The sequence below is a fragment of the Amphiura filiformis genome, chromosome 8 (genome assembly GCF_039555335.1).
Source record: "Amphiura filiformis chromosome 8, Afil_fr2py, whole genome shotgun sequence".
In the NCBI taxonomy this organism is placed as follows: Eukaryota; Metazoa; Echinodermata; class Ophiuroidea; order Amphilepidida; family Amphiuridae; genus Amphiura; species Amphiura filiformis.
The window spans coordinates 59,662,120-59,688,569 of NC_092635.1; the positions used below are offsets into that span (position 1 = coordinate 59,662,120).

General features: G+C 42.7%; 1 protein-coding gene across 1 annotated transcript in view; it reads right to left on the minus strand.

Annotated features, from left to right (window-relative positions):
* Nucleotides 1-538: 538 nt before the first annotated feature.
* LOC140159300 (sperm-tail PG-rich repeat-containing protein 2-like) overlaps nt 539-26,450 on the minus strand; it is a 28,550-nt gene continuing 2,638 nt past the window's right edge. Inside the window, exons 2-10 of the mRNA XM_072182724.1 lie at nt 25,830-26,095; nt 23,636-23,800; nt 21,641-21,877; nt 20,571-20,684; nt 15,898-16,057; nt 14,580-14,836; nt 12,145-12,328; nt 3,765-3,883; nt 539-1,036 (exon numbers count right to left, since the gene is read on the minus strand). Coding sequence (XP_072038825.1) covers nt 899-1,036; nt 3,765-3,883; nt 12,145-12,328; nt 14,580-14,836; nt 15,898-16,057; nt 20,571-20,684; nt 21,641-21,877; nt 23,636-23,800; nt 25,830-26,095 — 1,640 coding nt within the window. The 3' untranslated portion in view covers nt 539-898. The remainder of the gene's footprint in view (nt 1,037-3,764; nt 3,884-12,144; nt 12,329-14,579; nt 14,837-15,897; nt 16,058-20,570; nt 20,685-21,640; nt 21,878-23,635; nt 23,801-25,829; nt 26,096-26,450) is intronic.

The following is a 26,450-nucleotide window of genomic DNA, read 5'->3' on the forward strand; positions in this document are numbered from 1 at the left end:
TCACCACACCCCACAAGTGACTAGAGTCCGTACTCCGTATACCTTTGTCGAGTCAGTAAAGTAAAATCAAATTTTGAGATTTTATCAGAAATTGTTCGTTTTTGCAGGAATCTGTTATGCTGATTGGATTTCTTGCATCATTTCCTTTCTAAAAATGTATATTTTATGTACTTCTCATCATTACATTTAGAGATCCAATAAAAAACATTATCTAAATTACTGACTCGAAAAAGGTATACAGACTTAAGTCGAGCATGACTATTACAGTGACACAGTTTTGGTTTCATTACAAAGAATTGTTGGAATTACCGAAAAACTGTCAACTAACAATTACCATTGTTATCTATTGTCTTTTCATTATACATAATCATTTCATGATTATAATAATATATATATTCACATATCTATATATTAACAAATCGAGAGCTTAAAGCCACAACCACCCATGTCCACCCACTATTGTGTATGTTTATGAATACTCTTCTTTGGTATGAGTGACTAAGTCCAATAGTGAAGAAAAGAGGGCGCCAATGCGCCATAGCAATGTCAAAAGTGTTTATGCCCATAAGCAGGTTTTATATTTTGTGCAAAAAGTGGCTATGTCCAGTTTTTTCTACCAAAAGTGACTATGTCCAATTTCGACCATTTTGTGACCCACCCAGGGGATCAATAAGTATGAGACTCTAGCATCAACTTTGAAACAGTAATGTTAATAAATATCTTGAAGACTATTGTTTTTGCTAGCTTTTCTGATTTTTTGGCTGTGATCAAATTTTCAAACTCGTTTTTCTCAGAATGCCATTTTTGGACATACGTGGTTCTGGCTCTAAGCCCTCGAAATACAGATTAAAACAAAACATAATAATAACAATGACAACAACTTGAGTTTAGCTTGTTGCTATACTCCCAAGATGAAGGCATGCTTGGCTTGTGAGGTATTCGACCTGCTGGCCATGTCCATGACTGGAGCTACAGGGTTGTTCAAAGTTGCGTTGAAGGTTCCTTTCAGAACTGTATCTTGGAGCAGTGGACTCAACTGTAACAAATATAAAACAGAAAGAATCTATAACAAATTACCGAGTTGCAAAACTTTTCGTGATAAAAACTCGAACGGTGGTGCTGCAACTGCAAATTTCACTTTTGCAAACCGAAACATTCCCCGAGTTACGCTGCATATTCACCTGATTTTTAAAAATCTTAGTGATTAAAGTCTAAAAATGAGCAAAATTAGTTTTAAAAATATCCAGGGACCTTAAAATAGTGAGCATCAGTTACCATGTCCGCCTAATAACTACATCGCGTCAAACAAACAAATACTGCGTCAAGATATCAACACGCCGTCAAACAACAAAACGCGTATCATTTAGTTCGCGTCATCTTCTTGCGACATCGCGTCAACACGCTGCCTCTAAAGCAAGTGGGAATATTAACACGCGAAAATCAAAATCAAAATGAGTGAGGAGAGTGCATGGTTGCCATGGGTTGGCCATGATATGGACAGATAAGAGGCAGAGCGGAGAAGAGGAATGTGAGCTAAGGGGGAACAGTGGAAAGAACGGGAGGATATGGGACAACACAGGGGGGGGGCAACAAAGAAGAAGTTGATTAAAATGAATGAAATAAAACGACTGATCAATCGGTAATAGGAAGTTGATAAAATTGTTCGCAATAAAATTAAAACTTGGAGGGTGGTGATGCATTTTGTAAAATTCATAAATTGTATTTATTTACGAACCGCGAAAGACGGGTGACCGCTAGTATTGTTAAGTTTTCTGTTGTAATCGCTGCAAGGTTCAGGCTTCACCATATAACACTTCTAGTTCTTCTCATCTCGAGCTTGATAGTGACATCACTGCGTTTAAGGTTTGCATAACCTGGAAATGTGCGCCGTTCTCAGAATAACAGCATAATACGCTCGCAAGCGTTATGCTCTCTATATACAGAGATGAACTTTGACATCACTACCAATATGCAAGTGAGATGACCTATCAGGGCTCGAATTTCAGGGAGGCCACCTAGGCCATTGCCTGCCCTTGTTCAGGTTTGGCCTTGGTGCCTGCCATATCTTTGTCAACTTCAAGGCATTCTTCATTACTTGTTGGCCTTGGTGCCTTTCTATGTCTTTGCCCAGTGGCCTTGAAAATGTGTGCCCCCCCCACAAAAAGTTAAAATTTGAGGCCTGTAAACTATAATAAATGTAGGAAATAATATGTACTAAAGTGTGCATTATACACCAACACCTGCATCATGATTCTTTCAATACGTTTGAGATCTAAAGATCATTTTGTTATACCCTTAAGGCATGACATGCTTGTAGTAAAAGTGTCATAACTTAAAATTATTCACTCAAAATATGAATATAAATTTGCCTCCCTTCAGATTGATACAGTGGTTGAATTATAAAAAACTTAAAATGGATTCCTGAAATTTTATAGCTGCAATATAATCATAACATCTGCTCAATTTACAGCGATTGAAGTCAACAAATAACAAGCCTTAAAATTCCTTGATTTATAGATGTACAAAATCATAACATGTACTTAATTACACCGAATGGAGAATATTAAATATCAGAGTTTACACCGATTAAAGTAAACAAATAACAAAATACTTAAAAATCCTTGATATATAATCATAACATGTACTCAACATGTACTGAATGGAGAATATTGAATATCAGAAGGTTCAAACTCCTTGATTTATAGCGTTAGTGGCTACCTTCAGAGAAACTGATTTAAAGGTACACATGTGTTTTTACTGTAAAATAGGAAAACTTTGACTCTGAAAAATGTAATTGCTCATTTCTTTGCAACCAGTCAACCGATTCAAATAAAAGTAGCATATAAGATAAAGATTAAGATGGGCTTCATGTTGCTTTTTTAATTTTTTGATCCTGAGTGGAAAGAAAAAAAAAATTTTGATCCTGATGCCTATTTCTCAACGGTTCAAATCAATTCATCTGGTATTTTTTCTGGGACACTTTGTATATCAAAAAAGCTCAATTCCTCAAAACTGTATTCACAGCCACACTAAATCATAAACTACCCCTATGAATCCTTGCCATAGCAAATACCCCCTGCCTCCCCTGCACCAAAAAAAAATCGAATAAAATTTGAAAAGAATGCCAAAGTAGTTAAATGGCATTTTGATATAATGAGAGATTTAAACTTGCAACTTCTGGACAACAAGTCTAATTCTCTACAAAACTAAAACTACAGTGTATTGTGTGTTACAAGTGATATCCCTAAACAACTTGCAACAGAAACTACTAAGTGTAAACATCAGGTAAAAGGTAAACTTTTCAGTGTATCCCAGAGTGCCCATTTTTCTTTCAGTAGTAGCTTTTTGGACCAGATATCTCTATGTAATGTTGTTGTAGGTGGGCTTGACGCAAGCACCCTGTTAATGAGCGACAAACACAGAGCTCTGTATTCCCTTCAAGTGCGCCGATCTGCGCAGACCAATATAATCGGCCAATCAGATTATTGGTCTGTTGTTATGATAGTCAAACGATTGAATCAGCCAATCAGAACCCCACTTCTGTGTTTACGCTGTGCACGCTCTCAAAATGTAAACAACTGTCGTTCTTCTCAGAAAAGCAATTGAGGTCAAGTCTCAGTCAAGGACACAACATGCAAGGCTGCACCAGGGCTCGAACCAACAATCTTATATGAGTCCTATGCCTTACAGCTATAATACAACATGTGCCCCAATGCCTTTCTATACAAGTCCTATCACTACACCACATTAAAACAGCAACTTACCTCATACGCTCCAGGTCCAGGATTGTCATTTGCGACCTTCCCTTTAAATCTGGTGTCTCTTGTTACCATTAGGCCAGTTTTTGCTGGGTCTACTATATCAGTTTCATATGTACCAGGTCCTGAAAGAAGAGTCACAAGAAACATACCATTAAATAGATAAACTTATATAGGTTCCAACTTGAAACATATTACATAACACTGCTGTAATGCAGCTATGCATTGTGCAACTCCGTAAATAAACCTCTACAAAAAGCATGCTCCCAGGGGAGTGTCCTACTATGAGAAATATGCGGGTTTGTAACAGACCTGGGCACCATACAGGGATGTTGCCAGCTTTCTTGGTAAGGGGGAGGGGGAATAAAATTTTGGGGGCACAGACAAAAAATTGCAGTTGCATCATACAATACATAAACCGGTTTTGTTTTTAAGAGAGATGATGTGCATGTGTAGCCTGCAAATTTTTTTATTTTACACTGATTTTGCCCCTGATCGGGATGAAAAGGGCTTTACTGTGATAAAATTTTTAATTTTACACTATTTTGGCCCATGATCATGGTGAATTTTGGTGGAAAAGGGGCTCTTTGCCCCTTTTCTTTTCCTTTGCCCTCCAGATTTTCTCTTTCATTTTTTGTCAGAGGGGACTTTTTTCTTTCATTTTTGTTCTGCCCCCGCTGGCTACGCTACTGGCACCTGGGTCCGTCATAACTGGCATAGTTTATAACCCGATAAAAAAGACTGTCATGGACCCACACATTTATTGTAGCTGGCATGAAATCTGCCATACCACATGGAAAACATTGCATAGCATTGAATATGCATCACACCTTCATTGATATTCATGCAGCGTTCGAAATAGGGCCGGTCAGCCGGCCATTGGCCTGTAATTTTTTGGCCTGGCAGGTATCTTTTCTGACTGGCACCTAGTTGCCGGCCCGGCTGGCCGATAACTTTTTAAGGTCAAGCCCGGCTGGCCTGTAACTTTTTGAGGCAAATTTCGAACACTGTATTCATGTTAATAAAAGTTGTAAAACATCAGCATGTCTGCAGATGAAGAATATACATTTAATGGCTGTGATGGACCGGGTTTGTAATGGCCGTGATGGACCGGGTCTGTAATAGCCATGACCGACCGGGTCTGTAATGGCCATGACCGACCGGGTCTGTAATGGCTGTGACGGACTGGGTTGGTAATGGCTGTGACGGACTAGTCCCAAACAAAAATGTTTGGTAGACTCATAACCGGTGCGATCTTACCTTTCCGATGTTGATTAAGATACTTCTTGCATCGATCCCGAGATGCGGAAAAACCAATAGTCATTTTGTCCCACATAAATGAATAAATAACAAAACCCCCGATCCCCGGTGGACTTACCCAAAAGGTGACGTCACACCATATGATCGTCCCTTATCCGACTTGGGATCCCCTACTCAGACCAAACTTGTAGGGGGTGGCGGGGTCGGGATAATCAACATCGGAAAGGTAAGATCGCACGGTTATGAGTCTACCAAACATTTTGTTTGGGACTAGACTCAGTACACCGGTCGATCTTACCGTTCCGATGTTGATTAAGATACTTCTTGCATCAACATCTGAAAGATCGATCTAGCAAGTAACCGACGGATGGAGGTACAAGATTGGTCAGCATCTGATCAGGGAACGGGAGCGGGTACCGATGGATTTCGCGAGGTCAGAAATATTTTCCCCCAACGGTCGGGAAAACAAAAAAGACCACGCGATCACAGACATAAACCTCCTTACTTAATAAGTTTGGTGGTTAAGAATAGCGACACTGGTTCTTACCATGCTGAGTATTCTGTATAGTCTGAAAACCTGGTACCCGTACACCACCGTATTATGATCGCCCGAACAATGTCCCGGTAAACCTCCCGCCCGTCTCTGATTACTAACGTAAACGGAAGTATCGTAGAGAAGGGCGAAGGTGGCTTCCGGGACACCGCCTGCTAGATCTCCTCAAGGGACAACCGAGCGGTATACCCAAGATGATGAGATAGCTCGTGTCGAGTGGGTCGTGGGACGCGAAACCTTCGCGATCGCCCGGACCCCACCAACACCTGGACCAGCCATTGCGACAGCGGCTGGACCGGAAGGCTCTGTAAGGGTGATGAATGCGGTCGTGAGTCCCTCGCAAGGCTTGTGTTCGGAAGAAATAGTGCTGCAGCGCCTTATCGGACACCCCAGCCTATCTTTGGCTTCAGCCGAACCTTGCCCAACCCTGGGGATTGGAGAGGGACGAATGTCGGTATGCACCGCGCCCGTTCAGTAGTCACGAGAACAGAGCGCCCGAAACAGTGTCGCTCCAGTGTTTGTGAACACGGAAGCTAACCTCGAGACCGTGTGCAACTCAGCACCGCCGTCCCGAAGCCAACGCCAAACCGGAAAGCCATCTTGAGAGTTACGTATTTAAGCGCCGCTTTTGACGGAAGGTCAAAAGGGTGACCATTGAAGTAATCTAAGACTGTGTTGGGATCCCTTAGGAGGATCACTTTCCTTTTTGGTAGACACTCGTTGAACATACCGTCGGCGTGAGACTAATAAGGTAACCATCGGTTATGATAGTCGACCCGTCTCGAAACCTCGGTGAATGGAGAGGACAGCTGACTTATAGCTGGCCCCAGTGGCCCGCTGAAGTCTTGCTTGGAACTTTTCTGTCAGAAACTCCGGAACTAGCAGCCCAGAGGCTCTAGCGGGAGAGCTATTTGTCTCATTGCACCAAGCGTAGTATGGAGCCAGACTCTGGCTATACGTACGGAGGGTAGACCTCCGTCTAGCCCCGGCGATGAGAAAAACAGCTTCTGATGAAAAGTATCCCTCCGCTGCGCGTTCCCTGGTAAGGGCCATGCAGCTAACTGCAGGTGCTCTAGTGATAGACTGGGTACCTCCGCTCCGGGCATCCGGTGTAGATCTGGGACCTCGCCGTGTCCCAGCGGCCTTGCCGCTAGCAGAATGACAATGCAGTCTTCCCACCCGATCTTGGTCACCACCCTCATGAGTAGTGAGATCGGAGGGACTGCATAAGCTGTCATCCTCCCCAGTCTATGGACAGAGCGTCCACGGTGAATGCTTGGGGGTCCGCGACCCTTGAGCAGTACACGGCAGTGGATGATTGCGATGAGATGCGAACAGATCTTTCGAGGGGTGGTACATCCCCTTGAAGATCGTCTGAGCGACCTGCGGAGCAAGGGACCATTCTGCTGGTCCCGACACCCTACCTCGTGACAGATTGTGCGCGAGGATGCTGGTGACGCCCGCGATGTGTATCGCTCTCATCGTAATCTGCCTGAACTTGCACCACCCTATCAGGTGTCGTGCCTGCAGGCTCAATCGTGGTGGCCCGGAGCCCCCTTGTCTGTTGGGGTAGGCTACCACGGTTGTGTTATCCGTCAGGACAACGGTATGTGATTCCACGATCACCTCCTCGTGAGCGAGGGAGGTTGATGTGAAACTCTGTCTCTATGGCCCCCATAGGCCCGAGGCGGAGTCTCCGTGGATGTGGACCCCCAGCCCGTTTTGGCGCTATGGTCGCGTCACTACGTGACATACCGGGGTGCAGGAAACCTGACACCCTGGGTCAAATTGGGCTGATGGGTCCACCACCAGAGTTCCTCTCGCGCGATCTCCGACAACGGAACCGCGAGGGATATTGGTGACGACTGGGCCTGCAAGCAGGCTAGAAGGTGTAGTTGGGTAAGCCTAACGTAGAAAGCGGCAGTACAGTACGAGGTCTACCATACTGGCCATTAGGCCTACCACCTTCATCCATGCCACAGCGGGTTTTGCCCGAGACTCGGCCAAGAGTCAGGCACACCGCACCATGTTCGTCACCCGCTCGGGTGAGAGCACCGTGAACCCCTCCGTGAGGGTGATCTGGGCCCCTACAAATAGTGGTGTCTGCGTCGGGACCACGCTGGACTTTTTTGAGCTGATCAAAAAATCCAGGGTCCCGCACCCTACGGACTATCAACCCCATGAGACCCGTCGTCTTCAGTGGAGTGCGTCCGTATATGAGCCAAACGTCCAGGTAGCAACTGATGTTGACACCCCTGTGCTTCAGGTACGCTGCCACCGCTCTGACCAAGAGTGTTAAACACCCTGGGAGAGATGGACAGGCCGGATGGCCGGTATCAAAACTGGTAATTTTGATCCTGTACCTAGAAGCGCAGATGCCTCCGATCTTGAGAGGCGATTGGCATACGCAGATAGGCGTCCGAGAGATCTAGCGATGCTGTTCCCATGCCCCTGATGGGGCAGGCTAGCACCGAGGCGAGAGTCCCCATTCTGAACCTCTTGGGCCTGAAGAACGTGTTCAACAGCCTGCGGTTCCGGATGGGGCTCCCGTCGCCGGTCTTCCTTGGAGCCAATGGCTCCAAGATCACCCGTAGAACGGGGGGTAGACCGGGACAATCGCCCGCTTCGTGAGAAGCTGTGTGATCCCTGTCAGTAGTGCCCGACGCTGGGGGCCGTCTGGCGGCACTACTGTGGACCTCTGAAATGTGCAGGCGAATGTGGGGAGACTGGGTTGCCAGTCTGTAACCCCCCACTCACCACTGACCATACCCAGGCACTCAAAGAGATGGTTTCCCACCTCTGGGTGAAAGCCATAAGCGGTCGTCCACTGGGAGATCCCCTGTGGAAAAACCGCTGAGCCCCCAGGAATGCTCTGCCTAGCTTCCCTTGGAAGAGCGCTTGCTCTTCTTCGGGCTTGCCAGCTGTTCCTGTGCTACCCTTGCGCCTCCCAGAAATGGGTGCTACAGAGGTAGTGGGCTCGGGTACTGTTGGTGGTGCACGGCCTGCTGAAGTCGGAGCTCCTACCCATGGTAAGGGCAGTTTCCGACTTCTTCAGAGTGCTCCGTTGGTAGCTTCTTTGCACGGTCCTCCACCGTGAGCGCAGAAGCATCCAAAGAGAAAAAGGACCCTGCCTTTCCATCGCGTTGAGCGATTGGAGTGGCAGGCCCCACCCCGCGCTGAGTGGACACCCTATGGGCTAGGCCCATGGAGCTCTCGTTGAGGCTAGCTGTTAGCACCGCTAATAGGCTCACCTCGCGGAAGAGCTCAGATGTTGTCTGAGCGTGATACGCTTGCGACATCTGGGTCCCTCTCGGATCCCCTCAGGTAGGTCCGTGGTCCTCCGCGTTACGCGCAGAGGAAGCGTGCAAGCACGCGGCGCCATAGCTCTACTGAGCTCGACAGCCCCACGATATCTACCCGTGAGGTTTGCGGGAATGAGAGTGCAGGCGTCCCCTGTGAGGAAGCAGCAGCTGAGCATCCTACTGAAAGGATCCCTGGTCCTCCTCCATGGACTCCCCCTTAGGGGTGTCCGGAGGAAGATCAGTGCTGTTGCTCCCCTCGCGGGGCAGCGGGGAAGGAGATTGTAGTGATGTCACTACCGGACTCAGCTTCCGACTCCTTTCCCTCGCCCACAGTATCCGTATCATGCTCCGATGATGACGGTAACTGAGGACGGGCATCTGAAAGCGGGTAAGAAGGCATAACCACTGTGTGGCTCGCCGACTACCTGCCAGCAGAAGAGGGAGTACTCCCGCAAGACCCTGAGGTATCCGCCATGGCACCACTGGGTCCGCATGCTCTCGCAGCCGTCGTCCTAGCGCTAGCAGCACGGGGCCTACCCTGATCAAGATCTGGGTTAGCCCCATGCCGGCTGGCCTGGTCAACAGCTGATGTTGGTACTGCGTGGCCATCGCTGGCGACACTTGCCACGGTGCTGGGCCGTGGAAGAAACACCCTGCGGCGGGTACCACGGGGCATACCCAGCCGGCAGCTGACCCTGAAAGGATCCGCCACCAGGGTAACCCCATGGTACTGCAGTACCAGCACCGCCTCCCCCTTGTTGCCACAGAGACTGTGGCGACTAAAGCGGTGCTGCGGTACCGGTGCGGTATCAGCGTGGGTACCCGTGAGGGTTCCCAACTGTGGACCGCTGTACCCTCGCCACACTGCGTTCCCTGTTTGGGGGATCAAGCTGTGTGCTGGCGTGGTACCGGCGCGGTACTAGCATGGGTACCCGTGAGGGTTCCGGCTGTGTACCGCTGTATGCGTGGTTCCAGCGTAGGTGCCCGTGAGGGCTCCCGGCTGTGTACCACTGTACCCATGCCTCACTGCGTTCCCCGCAGAGGATCAAGCCGTGTGTATGGGTACCCGCTATACCGGCTGTCCCTTGGCTAGAGGGAGCTTGCCTAGTCCCACGGGTAGCTGAGCGTGCATACCCACAATCAATCACCTCGCCACCTGAATAGGCAGCGTCAATCAATGGAGCTATGCCCTGTTGATTTGACAGTGATCGATCAAGAGAGGTAATTGACCCATTGGCGATAATGGATCACCCACGCTCCGCTGGCTCTCGAGGACATAAGTGGGTTGTTGATCAGCTAGGCTGTTCAAGCTACTTACTGTACCCTCTAGAGCCGCCCAAGGTCGCTGTGTGTGGCGGACCACTCACGGCAGCTATGGGCGGGTGCATAGCGGCTACCACTGAAGTCAAGCCGTAGCTCGTCTTTGTAGCTGCCACCGAATGCACCTGGGTCGCTGTCCCGTGAGAGACTGCGAGCCCAACCCCTGAATAATCGCCAGCCAGTCCCTGTGGACAGCCAGCAGCCATTCTAGGGCCCAGGGTATCACTCGGCGGTCCCGCCATGGAGCGCTGCCGTGTGACAACCCCAGTTGGTTCTGCTAAGACTACACCCACAGCGTTAGCCGCGGTATCGTCTCTGCTGAACCCATGCATGCTAGGGTTCAACCCAGGCAAGCCCGGGGTACTCTTGCATGCTGCCTGTCGCTGGCTACTACTGTGGCTGTTTGAGCCCGTAGATATGCCTGCAACAGACGGGTGTCCTCCTGCTAAAAACCCGTGAGGATTTTTGGCTAGAGGACTGGTATCCTCCTGCTACAAAACCCGCTAGGGTTTTCGCTGGTGGTTACCGCTCTGCTGCCTGCTACTTTGCTCCGACGTATAGTCAGTGCTTTCGCTGGCTGCTGAGCCTTTGGACGCGTTAGCAGTCCCCGAAGGAACCGCCTGCTTGTCCGGGGACCGGAGCCCCCTTAAGCAGACCTGCCATGACCCATAGGGGCTGTCACAGCAGAATCTACCGTATCGACTGGTATCCTCCTGCTGCAAAACCCGCTAGGGTTTTCGCTGGTGGTTACCGCTCTGCTGCCTGCTACTTTGCTCCGACGTATAGTCAGTGCTTTTCGCTGGCTGCTGAGCCTTTGGACGCGCTTAGCAGTCCCGAAGGAACCGCCTGCTTGTCCGGGGACCGGAGCCCCTTAAGCAGACCTGCCATGACCCATAGGGGCTGTCACAGCAGAATCCACCGTGTCGACCTTACCAGTGCCCTTGGTAGATTTCTTCTTCGTCTTATGGCGATGATGGAGCCTATCCCAATCGTCAAGCTGGAACTCGGAGAGTCCTAAGCAAAAAAAGAAAGACATCTAGAAGATCGTGAGCACTCCTGTGGGTGAAACAGAGCGGTGTGGGTCCTGCTCCGTCACCAGGGAAGGGCAAGCCCGACAGGGCCGAAGCGGCGAGGAGAAAGGGAGGGCACTACCCCCCCAACACGCGACTCAAGCCCAGTAAGCAAACCTGAGCACGGAGGCTGGTCGCTAACGTTAGTGGTAAAGTAAGGACTGGCTAACTTTATTACTAAAATGTCAGACAGGTCCCTACCAATCCCCACCGTATGAATATCTGATTAACTCGTCTTATCGGACGGTAATGAAGACATAACGATAGAGTAATCACCCTAACATAGCAACAATAACCTACCGTACATGAAATACAATGTGTATGTACAAACATCTATTGTAACTTACAGGCTGCAATGGTTGTTTTACGTGGGAAACAAAATGAATGGCGTCAACGAGCGGCCATTTTGAATTGCTCGTGTGTCCCGTATACAAGCGGAGGCACGATATGTAGCTAAGTTTTGGATCGTTTTTTGTTACTTTTTCGCCATAAAATACCTTCAAAACTATCCTCAGCTTAACAATACCGGTTTGGTTTTACCTAAGGTGTGAAACTACAACCGTATATCATATAATCGAGAAATTGATACACAGTGCTATGAACAATCGATAGGCACGTCTGTGTCAGTCGGAGACCAAGGAGGATAAGGGCGATCATATGGTGTGGCGTCACCTTTTGGGTGAGTCCACCGGGGATCGGGGTTTTTGTTATTTATTCATTTATGTGGGACAAAATGACTATTGGTTTTTCCGCATCTCGGGATCGATGCAAGAAGTATCTTAATCAACATCGGAAGCGGTAAGATCGACCGGTGTACTGAGTCTGGGTTTTTAATGGCTGTGATGGATCCCCGGACGGACCCGGAATGTATTATTACTCACCTGGATTTGCAACTTCTGGTTTCTCTATGAAAATATCCCGAGGTGGAGCAAACCTTCTGGTGGATGACAGGAACGATCCTTTCTTTCTTTTCCCACTCTCCGTTCTTGGTGCAGCGGGTTCTTTTCTACTTTGACTGACATCGTATGAAGCGCTAACTTCGTATGAACCTGGCGGAGGCAGATCCTGTGGAATAGATTCAATAGAGATTTATATATCAAGTAGTGGCACAAAAAATATTTCAGGGTGGGGGGCATTGAGGAGGCAACAAGTTTTCTAGGGAAGGATAAAATGTTCTAAAATGTTCTCTACCTGACTAATACATATAGATATTTATAAAGCGCCTTTAAAATTTATCAAAGCGCTGAACAAGGAGAGAAAGAATGAAAAAAAGAAACACAAAAGGAATAAGAACTAGATGCCACAGTAATGTGTTTTACCAAACACGAATATCTATGCCCGTGACCACACCTAACCCCTTCCCTATTCACAAGCGAAAACTTGGTGAGCACCATGTGAAAGCACTTGTTTTAAGCTTTCATTTGATATACATGTAATGCTCATAACACTGGACTGGCCCATACTCTCTCTAATACCCTACCAAGCCTTCACTCTCTTTTATACCCACATCAGACCATCACTCTCTCTAAAGCACCACCAGACTGGACCACACTCTCTCTTATACCCCATCTGACCATCACTCTCTCTTATACTCCACTAGAACATCACTCTCTCTGAAACACCACAAGACTGGACTACACTCTCTCTAATACCCCACCAGACCCTCACTCTCTCTTATACTTCATCAGACACTCACTCGCTCTAAAACACCACCACACTGGCACACACTCTCTCTAATACCCTACCAAACCTTCACTCTCTCTTATACCCCATCAGACCCTCACTCTCTCTAAAACACCACCAGACTGGACCACACTCTCTCTAATATCCCACCCCTTAACCAACCACACCCCTTGTCCCATCATGAGAACCTTTTGAGGTGGTCCAAAATCAAAAATCAAAATGCCTACACATTCCCTTTTAAGGGAGTTTTTGTCAAGTGATTAGTTTCCTTGACGTCTGATTCAGACCTTTATCATTGCAAACACAGGAGCTAACAAAATACTACCTATTAAGCTACACTGTATTAATAGGTCGTACCTATTTTGCTTTTTAAAGCATTTAGACTTTGACTTCTGGGGATGCTGCTAATATAAAATACATCAAGGGTCATGGGTCATTATTGTACCAATTATGAACCCTGAGGGCGCTGTAGTTCTTGAGCTAGAGCTGTTTGAAATTTTACACATATTGCTCACTGTAGCCCAAGACCTTTGACCTCTGGGGTCGATATTACTGCAGGAAATATCTAAGGGTCACGGGCCATCATTGTACCAAGCATGAACCCTGAGGGCGCTATAGTTGTTGAGCTAAAGTGGTTTTAAAAAATACACATATTGCTTCCTGTAGCCTGTGACCTTTGACCTCTGGGGTCGTGGCTACCTTAAGTTACTTTTAGGGGTCATGGGCCATCATTATACTAAGTATGAATCCTGAGGGCGCTATAGTTCTTGAGCTAGAGATGTTTCAATTTTGACACATTTTGCCCCCTGTACCCCATGACCTTTGACCTCTGGGGTCGGGGGTACCATAGGAAATTTCTAGGGGTTATGGGCCATCATTGTACCAAGTATGGGCCCGAGGCTACTTTAGTTCATGAGCTAGAGGGGTGCAAAGGAAGCGTGAGAAGAAGGAGAAGGAGGAGGAGAAGTCGAAGACTAAACACAACAAATGCAATATCTATGCCACCGTTCCACGGGCATAGATAAAGAAGCTAACTGAAAAGGTGAGTTTTCAGGTTTTTTTTCTGAAAACTGGAATTGAGGGAGACTCCCTAATGGCTTTCGGGAGTTTATTCCATTCCCTTAGGCCAGAAACAGAAAGGTATTTAAACCAGCTGCTCTACGTGCCCTATGCTGTCTAAGCAGGGTCTTATCCGGGAGCATAGACTGAAAGAATAACCAAATAACCAGCTTGACATTTAGAATTACTCACATCTGGACCTAAATTGTAATCTGCCGAAATATTACCCCTCCAACAGTAAAGCTACCCGCTACTTTCAATGGGCTGTGTGTAACCCCTGCATACATGAGCAGCATGTGTATTCGTATACTCCAATAATTATTGAAACCCACACTCAAGTCCTCCACAGTATGAGTACGTTTTTCAAATGGAATTGACTAGCGTTAATTATTTTGAAACCAACAGCCCTTAATGGCTTAACATGTATTGTCCACTACTGGAGTGAGTATTTGAAATTGCCAAATTTTCTATTCTATTTGAAAACCATACTCCCTCAGTGGAAGACTTAAGCTGAATCTTCCACAGGGGGAGTGTGAATTTCAAATATAATAGCCCATTTTCAAACAATACCTACCTTAACAACAGGTGGCGGTGTGTGTACCCTATTGGACTGTGATGCAAAGTTAGCTGTAACATTGCCTGAATATCTGCTATAATGAGGCCTATCTTTGACTTGGTAGTGTGCTGGTCCTGGCTGTGAATCCTCTTGTTTTTTGATGATAGGTTTGATTCGTACGCTGGTAGACCCGAATGCACCACGTCTTGTGCTTTCGATGTAGGCTTTACGCATACTATCTTGTGCTATGCCGCTGAATGTGTATTGTCCAGGTCCTGCAAGGGAATAGTGTTATATTCTATTGTTATGTGTGTAATACAGAAATCTATATTTATCCACAGGCAAAAAAAAAGGGTTTTGTCTCACAAACCTACCGTAAAAGTATACGATAGGCTGTTTTAAGTTACCAGAAAAAAGAAGAAAAAAATAGTCAAGAAGCGGCAAAAAACAAGCAAAAAATGTGCTAAAAACACAATAAAAAATATCCTGTGTCTGGTTAGCTTGTCATATTTTTACTGAATTTTTTTTTTTTAAAAGCACAATGTTGGTATGTTGCTAGCAACTTTTCTTTGCGAATTTGAAAAACGACAACACAATTGGCAATTAAAACATTGTCCTGTAAAGAGTTACCAATACCTAACGACAAGTTGCGCAAAAATGTTTGTTAAATACTCCTCTATGACATGCAATAAAAAAAGGTTAAAGGTACATTAAAGGACTGCTTCAAAACCCAATCGCCGGTTGACTACCGATGCCTTGACAGCAACCAGGTCCAATGGTCAGTCTGCCAGGGTGCCAGAGGTTAGGTTTTGAAGATATCCTATAATATACAACAAATCGCTTTGACAAAATCAATTTCTTATCCATTTACTGTAACTGTCTACTTTATATGCTAAAAACCTAACAAAATTATACTTGTGCCTCATTGTATACCTGTATGATAAATTGTATAACAATATATAAAAGAAATTTGAGCCATGTATCAAAATGAACTTGTGTAGGCTGAAGTACATTTCACTATACTGTGCTTTGCCTTAAGTTTGGTATTGACGTTGGGTGCGTTATTTTGTTGGTCGCAGTTTTGAATCACGCACATATAAATTTAATTACATGTGTGCGTACAAGGACTGTTTTCCGGCACGTTTGTGGTAAAAATGTATTGACATTACAACCAAACTTGAAGTGAACCACAGTATAATATTAACGACATATCGTATATCCTAAACACATCATAAATCCCCAAACTCATTATAATCCTTCCAGAGTTTAAAAGGGTTTGGACTTACTATATCATAAAGTGGCGTAAACGTTACGATTCGAATTTATGTCAACATACCTGGTGTTTTCTGGATATGAGGTTGGGGCTGAAATCTGGTGGCCGTTTGACTAAAAGGACTTCTTTTTAAGCCCCTAACTTTCTTTAAAGATTCTAATGCATGTCTTGGATCATTATAACTACCAGGTGCTGGAACACAATTACTATTATCACCAAATCTCTGCAAAACAACATACAAGAAAAAATAAATGTTAATGTTACATGAAATAGTATATCAAGCATTTTTGCCAGGCACTTTTGAAATCTCCCTTGGGGAGGGGGAGGGGAAGATAATTATTGCACAGACCCTAAAATGATATAAGCCATCTCATCCTTAGGCCAAAAAAAAAAAATTGTTTGGTTGCCCTTCCACAACAAAAATTTGGAGGGTCAGTAGGTCGATACTTTTTTTTTCATGGGTATTCCTCTATTTTCCCTACATTTTGAAAAGGCTAGTATTGACAAATACTTGATCATTTAAATGGAAATACTTCTTGTTTTTAATCAAATATGCATTTAATAAATAAAATGAGTGAATAACAAATATAAAATGTCCTTGATACTGTCCAAATTTAAGGTTTCTTCTAGAAAAAACAAACCAAAAAATCCGACCCAAGATTTCCAATTTTTTGGGTCGGTCTCTGAGGGCAACCAAACATTTTTTTTTTGGCCCTATCTCCCAGATATTGAATTATAATCAGTTTGGTCACTTATTGCAAGTTTCTGTTGCTTTGAAAATTGAAGCTGAAATAAATAAAGCATGATCATTATCACTAAAATCACATTTTCTATCTTTCTACTGTCAGTGTGGCAAAACACAGCTTTCACTGTTTACAGTACTGTACCATCAGCAACGCACCTTTTACCATAACCTAGACTGTGCCACCTGATCTCAATGGTACTGTGTATACGTATTGTTTAACATTCTTAGTCAGTGGGAGTGGTCTAGTTCGTAGACACATTTCTGATTGGACAATCGCATGATTTCGGGTGCCGTCTATCAGGCCGTAGAGCGACCCCGTCATCATGCTTCTTGATGATGCGTAACATGCGTGTAGAGGTGCGCGTATGTATCGCGCTGGATGCGTAGACTAGTGCGGAATACAAGAACGCGCTAGCAATACGTGCAACAGAATATGTGAAGTTGTAAACAAGTTTCGTTCATTTTATAATGAGGGGAGTTTTTATGACGGTAACTTAGTTTTTGCTTTAAAAAATTTGTTTACACTTATTAAAATAATATTTAACTGACTAAGAATGAGAATAAACGATAGGAATTTTTATTTTGCCTAACCTCTACCTATGATGGCGACAGGCAGGTCCAATATTTTTATCGTAGTGGATACCGGCTGCGCCGGCATCCACTACTCAAAATATTGGACCTGCCTGTCGTCTATCACATGATAGAGGATAGGCAAATAAAAATTGTATCGTTATTCTCTAAGTATTCAACATGGTATGGGATGGCCACAAACCCCAAACACCTATAACCTGACGGCGCCGTCCCGGCAGTTTGTCCACGCTCTATTATCACTGAACAATAGAAACCAGATTCAACTACCGGTTCTGCCAGGGTGCCACGGTTGACTGGCGGTTGAAGTTTGAAGCCACCCCTAAAAACATATTCTGCCATGGTTTACTTTTGGAGTGATGTGATCAGATATAACAGTATGGATAGTTACTTTCTACTCAAGCGGATAATAGGTGAATCCATAGGGTCTATTTCACTAAACTTTACGAAACTTCGTAAGTCTTGAAATCATTGTAATTTACAACGAGTTGCAAGTTCCATTTCACTAAACTTACTTACGAACGATACCTTTCGTAAGCAATAGGGATTTACTACAGGGACCCTTTGTAAAGTTACGTCTAGAATTGGGTATTCGTAACTTTACGTCTAGTATTTGGTATTCATAACTGTAACTTTACGAATGGTAATACCCAAACTCGTAATACCCAAACTAGTCCATCTAATAATTCTAAAAGAATTTCTTACAAAAGGAATCACACTGACGATAATATTGCAAAATTTAAAAAGAGGTTATCAGAAGTTAAGTGGCAGGAAGTTCTTGATAACAACAATGTAGATGATGATTACAATAAGTTCCTAGAAACTTTTGATAAGTTATATAACGAATGCGTACCACTTAAGAAATGCACTAATAATAGAAAGAAGGAACCAATGTCTCCCTGGATCACAAAAGGCCTACTAAAAAGTATCAATAAGAAAATAAATTATACAAACAATATCTTCACTCCCCAAGTCAAAATGGACTTCAAAAATTTAAAACTTATAAAAATGTATTAAACATGCTTATACGTAAAGCTAAAAGAAAATATTATTTCTTGAAATTCGAACATAGCAAGAATAATATGAAGCAAACATGGAATACAATAAATAATATTCTTGGACGAGGAAAGCAGAAATCTTCCCAGAATAAATTTAAGGATGGTCATGGCAACATATATACAAACTCTGACGATATATCAAATCAATTTAATGATTTTTTTGTAAATGTAGGCCCGGAACTTGCATCCAGTATTCAAGATTCCGACAAAAAATATTATGATTACCTTCATGATCCAAGATTTAGTAGCATGTACATGAGCCCAATTGTGAAATGGATATTATAAAATTATTGATAAATTTAACCAAAATAAAAGTGCTGGTAATGATAACATAGGAAATTTCATTATAAAAAGAGTAGCTAAGGAAATCGTAAAACCTCTTACAAGCATATTTAATATGTCAATCTCAACAGGTATTGTTCCTGAAAAACTAAAAATAGCTAAGGTTATACCAATATACAAAAAACAAGAAGCTGAAGTCTTCTCCAATTATAGACCAGTGTCACTTTTACCATGTTTTTCAAAGATTTTAGAAAGACTTGTATTTGATAAATGTGTTAACTACATAGATACTCACGAAATCCTTAATGACAAACAATTTGGATTTCGATCCAACCACTCTACCTATATGGCTATATTACAGCTGGTGGATAAAATTAATACAGCAGTGGACAAAAAAAATAAAGCAACTATTGGAATTTTCTTAGACTTATCAATAGAGTTTGATACAATTGACCACAAAATACTTCTTCATAAATTAGAGCATTATTTATTTCGTGGTGTGGTATTGGAATGGTTTACAAATTATCTAAGTAATAGAAAGCAATATGTATCCTACAACACGTGTGACTCACAACTTAAAGATATTGTATGTGGTGTTCATAAGGATCAATATTAGGTCCACTATTTTTTTATATTATATGTTAATGATATCACTAGTACCTCTAATATTCTGGATTTTATACTATTTGCTGATGATACCACTATCCTTTACTCGCATGAAAATATTGAGAATCAAACAAATGTCGTGAATGCTGAATTGAAAGAAGTAAGCAATTGGTTTAGAGCAAACAAGTTATCAGTAAATGCAAGCAAAACAAATTATATGTTATTAGGGCATACGCCTCATATGACATCAGTCAAAGTGCAGCAAGATTTAAACATCGTCCTAAACAACACACTATTGGACCGAGTGAAACATACCAAATTTTTAGGTGTCTTAATAGATGAAAACCTCACCTGGAAATGTCATATTGACTGCGTTTCCAAAACTTTGTCGAGAAATATTGGTATCATGAACAAATTAAAACACTTTATTCCTGATCGAATATTATATACCTTATATTGTACTTTTATTTTGCCGTACCTCAATTATGGAATTCTAATCTGGAGAAATACATTTAAACTTTATTTAGATAAACTGACCAAACTCCAAAAATGGGCAATAAGAACAATTTCTAATAGTCATTATAGAAGTCATACCAGACCTTTATTTGCCAAATACAACATTTTAAATATAGAAGATATGTATTCTCTTGAACTTGGTGTATTTATGTACAAGAATTCCATACATGAGTTACCCAATTCATTTAATGAGTATTTTACAAAAGCGTTCTGACATCCATGACTACCAGACAAGGCGAAATAATGATCTCCAGTTAACAAAAAATAAAAGAGTTTTTCCGACCATTCCATTCGAACAGCGGGCCCATACTTTGGAACTCTCTAGATAAAAAATTAAAGACTCAAAGTCCATAAAACATTTCAAACACCTTAAACAAAAACTTATCTCTAAGTACAATTAGGCCATTCTCGAGCACTGTAATTTGTCATGTCTGTTAGTCATTTTTATTTATTTTTTTTTTTTTTTTAATCTTTGTTTTGTTTTTTTTTAATTGTAAGGCAATTCTCAGGCCTTATTGGCCTTCCTGCCTTTTCCGCCATATTGTGTTTCTTTATTTTTGATGTAGTTGTATATTTTTATATATGGAAATAAATGAATGAAAATGGTTACTTGATTAGCTTTGAGTTACGAAGGGTTAAATGTTAAGTGAAATGGACCCGAAATGGACCCCCATGTCCGGTAAACATTCCCAGCATAAAGACCTAAACCCCATGAGAACTACCTCCTGATTGGCCAAAAAGAAGTCTTCATTATCAATTGGCCCAATCAGCAACATTGTTAGAATAATTTCACCACATAAAAAAAATTGAGGTGAATTATTTGCAAAGCTTCATTCTGATTGGTGATTAAAGTGAAGATATCATGTAATTGACCAATCAGAGGCAATGTAAGATCGGCAGGTAGTGCTCAGGGGGTTAATTTCTGTTCTCTTTCAACTCACCTTAGCTTGTGACATGAATGGTGGGTGTTCCACGTCTAATCCCTCTGGGTTCACTGCCTGTGGTCTCCTGTCAAACTGACTGCGTAATTCGTATTTACCAGGACCGGGAACGGCCTGTAAATTGGAAGGTAATTCATGGATAATAATAAAAAAAAAAATTTGATATAAAACAATGTAAATGGTCTAAATGAACCAATAATATGATAACTTGGGTTATTGCATTTCTAGAAGAATAAATAGGTTTTTCATGAAGTAATGCTTTCGGTTTTTTTTGCTAGCTGCTGAAAATTATGCTGTAAGTATTTATTACAAGGAATTCTTGTATACATCATCATCATCAGTCGGCTGCGGAGCAGGTGACTACAAGCTTTCTCCAACTATTTCGATTTTGCGAACATCAAACTAACCAATATACATCAAACCAACCAATGTTTTCAAATCATTATCTGTATGTTAGATAATCATACTCAGTTTGGATGCCACTGTTGACAACAAAGGGCCAGTGGAGTGCAGCAAAAGGTGTATGCACCCACTGTGTCCACAAGTGGAGGAATTAAGATTTATCATGTCAGTTGGCATGGACTTGGGATATATTCCCGGTGGATATTCCACCTAAAATCCATACACCCCCTAAGACAAACATGACCTTGCAATTGATCTCCTACACACGGTTTGTAGATTTCAAATGGAGTCACCCATTCAGGTAATCTCATTTGAAATTCACACTCTGTGTGTGGAAGATTAAGGTCATGTTTTCCATAGGGGGTGTATGGATTTCAACTGTGTCTGTAACAGCCCATTGAGACCATGAAATCTGACCAATGTATCCAGTGTTCGAAATATGCCTCAAAAAGTTACAGGCCAGCCGGGCTTGACCTCAAAAAGTTACCGGCGAGCCGGACCGGCAACTAGATGCCAGTCAGAAAAGTTACCGGCCAGGCCAAAAAGTTACAGGCCAATGGCCGGCTGACTGGCCCAATTTCGAACGCTGAATGTATCTGTTCGACTTCATCATTTATGATAACAAACACACAAACTACAGTCACAAATCTGCCGCAGAGATAACTCACCTTCTTTTCCTCGTCTTTGACCACAACTTCATGATATCTCGGCAGCTTAGAGTTGAATGACCTGGTGCCATCTTTGGTGGGACTTGATGCATTCAGATTTTCTACCCGCAGTTCATCTTTGTTGAACGGATTGTATTCTCCGGGTCCTGGACCGTTTTGTCCGGCAAAATCCATCCGGTGTGATGTTAAATTACCGAAATGTACACCTTTATACTTGGTTGTTGTTTTTGTATTAGCCTGTTAAGGATGAGAAATGAAAGACAGATGAACTCTATGTATGCGGGTGTCGACTGCAGATGACAAGTTTCATTTTTTTTACTTAAAAAGGCGAGGGACTGGTCTATCAATATGCTTGAACGAACCACTACACTGTTCAATGGCTTTCTTGTACTATATGAAATGTTGTGTGCGATTTAAAATGTCTGTGTCCAGAGCAAACTACGATGCGTACGCACACGGCAGGGCAAAGAGCAATGGAAATTGGCATAGTTCGCGCATACTGCTGGTCAATGTATTCACATGTCAAGTGGTCTATACTATCACCATGCCATGATATGATAGTCAAAAGGGGTGACTACATTGTACAGTTATCACTATGAGATATTGAGACTGAAAATCACACTGAAAACTGCAGAGTAACGCTGAAAAATTATACAATAGATAATACCACTGAAATAGCACTGAAAAGAGTTCTTTTGTTATCCGGTTAATGTCTATAATCACACTGAAAATTGACCGCAACATTCTCAAAATGAGAGGCCATTCATTAATCCCACTGAAATGGTCCAAATCACACGGAAATATATTGGCTCATGCTATTGTTATGAATAACTAGCGGGATACCCGCGCTTCGCGCGGGTCCCCGCTAGATGAGTAAATGGGAGCGTTCACTATAACAGGAAGAATTACTGAACAGGTAGAATCATTGAAAAGTACATTTTATTTATCTAAATCTGTCTCTTCTTACATTTTCTTTTTTAGTTTCTTCTGCTTAGCTTGTGATTTTTCGTTTCCATGTTATTTATTTAACCCGTTCCCATTATTTTCTAAATCAGTTCTTTCTTACATTTCCCTTTTAGCATCTTTTTTTTATTTGCTGCTTGTGATTTCCGTTTCCATCATATTTTTACTTAATTCTGTTCTCATTATTTTAGCTTCTTTTTTTCTTACATTTCTTGATGATTAGTTTCTTTCCTACTTTGTTTCGTTCCGTTTCATTTAGTTACTTTAACCCGTTGGCCTGATTACTCGTACCTTTTTGTCCTCATTTTAATTTTCTTTTTCTTTATAGTACCGCTTCATGTTGTTTATACATTACAACACACATCTTTTTCCCGTATTTATTATATCCTCTCATATCGTGTCTCGCGGACGTGTTCACCCGGTATCCCGTGACCCGTCCATGTACTTTTTGTCCTTTAATTTTCCTTCTTTCCGTATTATCATGTCCACTGGTCTCTGGCTCGCATGTCGAGTGGCACTGCGCCGTTCTGGCAGCGCATTGGCGTATCTCGCGCATTACGACGCTGGCGCCGGCAGCTGGCGGCCAGCTGCAGTGACGCGTGTAGGCTGGTAACCGATTTTCATAACAAAAACCCAGTTTTTACCCACATTTTTACTGTTTTTGCAGCCAATCCTTGCCCGTTTCCAACCAAATTTTCGCATAACCGTCTAGGGAAGTTCCTCGATCTCCCGTATGAATTTGGCGACATTTGGATCGAAACTGACGGAGCCTTTATACACGATACATAGATACATAGATAGATACATAGATACATACATACAACATTCCCCTATTTATAGTAAGATAATCCCTAGACAATAGCCACACTGAAAATACTCAGAGTAACAATGGAAATGGCTAGAGTAACGCTGAAAATGGTTTTCAGTGAGATTTTCAGCAGCAAACTTTATTAGTGTATAACGACTCAATTGACTTGATCACATCACAAATATTTAAAAAGACAAAAACCACAAACTAAACCTGCACCTTACCTGGTTAACATTATAAAAAGCCGGTCCAATGCTGCTATCTCTATTTGGGGCGTCTTGTTTCTTCAGGGTTCCGTCCTCATGCTCTTCATAACCATAGGCTTGTCCTGGTGTTGGGATGGATGGTGCCTGTGGTTTCCTTGAATAGCGTACTCTACTTGTTACAAGCTGCAGAAAAAACCAATTTATTAGATTTAATATTCACACTAAAAGCATTAAGAAATTAAAATCTTATGCATTAAAGTTTAAGAAGTTTAGACTAGGATATGTCCTTTGAATTTAATGAAGTCCAGATGGAGGAAGAAATGGGCCCTCTAAAAACACTAACAAAATAATCTGAACCCTTGTGGTACAGGGCAGATCTACATAGGGGTATGCTTGACACATCCCCCTTATGTAGGGGCGTGGTCAGCACACATGTTGGGGGTAAATAAATGAAAGAATACAAAAGGAAAGAAAACAAAAGAATGCAAATGACATGGTACCATAGAGGAGAGGCTATGTATACGGCAGTGTTCAGTTTCTCAACATGTAATTCATTCACTCTCAAACAACACTCGCAAATCGCAATGCCCTGCCCTCCTCCCTCGACCCCCACCGTGACAGCAGCCAATAGTCTATACATATATTGACCGAATCTACCATAGCAAATTAATATTTCTCACCACTAGACATGAAACTTGTGCGTCTCACCCACCCCACGCCGCTAATGCAGCACAATGGCACTTGTCTTTGGCTCCATTACAACTTTAGGCCGTATAAAATTAATGTTTTGGTTCTCGCCCCTCCTCCTCAATTTCTGGGATTTGTCAGATTTTTTTTTTTTTTTTAGATTTTTCAATTATTTTTAGACTTTGGAATGATTTATGGATTTATGAATTTATTATACATGTAAATAAGTTTATTAAAGAGAACAAGGACCACTTCCAAGTCTTTTTGTGTTACTCTATAGGAAATATCCCTCAGAATCTCACATTTGAAAAAAAAAAAAAAAAAGTGCCTCATCGTTTCCTCGAGCACTGTTGGAAAAGACCGAAAACTACGGACAATGCTGATTTTACACTGAAAAAAAACAAAAAAACAAAAAACACCTCCCTCCCTCATCAATTCATGAAAATCCTCTGGGACGAGAACCAAAATATTAATTTTATACGGCCTTACTTGTCTTTGACTCCTTTACAAAATTACAGCAAATTCCACACCCTCTCTTAATCCGCCACCGAGACTAGTGACTCTCAAATAAGTGCCTCCCCTCCAAAAATACAGTGCCATATCTGCTATGTTCAAGTACCGGTACTAAATAAGTTTGTTCGGCAGAAAAAATAAGACTCATAACATATTAACACTGTGACTGTGACTGGCACACGCGCATGTGAATTTACGTGAGCGTGAGTTGGGACTTTATTGACGAGCGTACTAACAAAAGCCTCATTTTTGCCTCATGTAAGCGGAACAAACTTTAGTACTTTACATACCGCATTTTTTTAAAAAGCAAACCAATTTCAACTCCCAAGTAAAAAGACAGCATCTGTTTAGTAACATAATTTGCAGACACTATATTTTTACTTGAAAGGGCAATGATATAATGGGCTGTTCCATTTAAAATCCATACACCCCTAAGGAAGACACAACAAAGGGAGGGCGAGTTAGCGCAGCGGTAATTCCCTCACTTTGCACCACTGAGGTCCCGGGTTCAAGCCCGCGCGGCCCAAGGACTCATGTGCACTTGGTTTATCCCGATTCCATGCTCGCTCTACTGAGGTTTTCTCCGGGATCTCCGGTTTCCTCCTGTATCGCAAAAATCGGTGATTAGTTGTTTGGTTATCAAAAACTTCCTTCACCCAATGGAATTTGGGGAGCTGCACAGATAATTGGTGGATGTTACAATCTAAATGCGGATAGGTGTGCGCCGTTCGGCAGCAACCTAGTTGATCTTGATCTGATTGTGATGATTCACCATTGCAGCGAAATTACAGCGCTTTGAGTCCTCTAAGATCTGGAGAAAGGCGCTTTATAAATCCAAAATTTATTTTAATTTTATTTTAACCTTAATCTTCCACACAGGGAGTGTGAATTTCGAATTGGATTACCTGAATGGGCGACAATCTACACTCCCTGTGTGGGAGATTAAAAGGTCATGTCTTCCATATAGGGGGTGTACTGTATAGATATCAACTGGAATAGCCCAATTACTTACTGTGCCAGCTTGTTGAAGTTCTACTTGTCCTGTCTTCTTTATCCAGTCACTTTGTTTGGACAATGAATATGTTCCTGGTCCTGGTGTTTTTGAAGGAGGATCAGTAAACCTATTGGATCTGTTGGCGAGTGAAGCGCCCCCACTGATCCTTGATTGAGGATGGGGAGAGGGATCGTAGTGTCCAGGACCAGGTGCTGCAATGACGTTATCGGGAACATGTAGAAATGTCTCGCGAACTGTCATCGATGAGAAGGGTGCATAGCCATCTGCAAGAAAGAAGTAGGTTGGTTAACATGATTTGATTTCTAAGTCTAACAACCCATAATCGCTTTTTTTCACATGTTTTTTCCATTTTTTTGAAAAAAAAGATGAATGTCTCTTCTTCATGAAAAGCGAACTGATTTTTTAAAAACTCGAGCGGTTTTTTTTGTCACAAAAAATTGGGGTAAAAAGTTAATTTTGTGATTTTTCAAAACTCAAGATTTTTGAACAAATCTGCGTCACCATGGGATTCCTTGACTCATTTCCAAAAATGTATAGTTTTATATATACTTTGGACATACAATTCAGAAATAATAATGCTCGAAAAGGTTCTCTCCCATTACTCTGGCCTTAAATAAA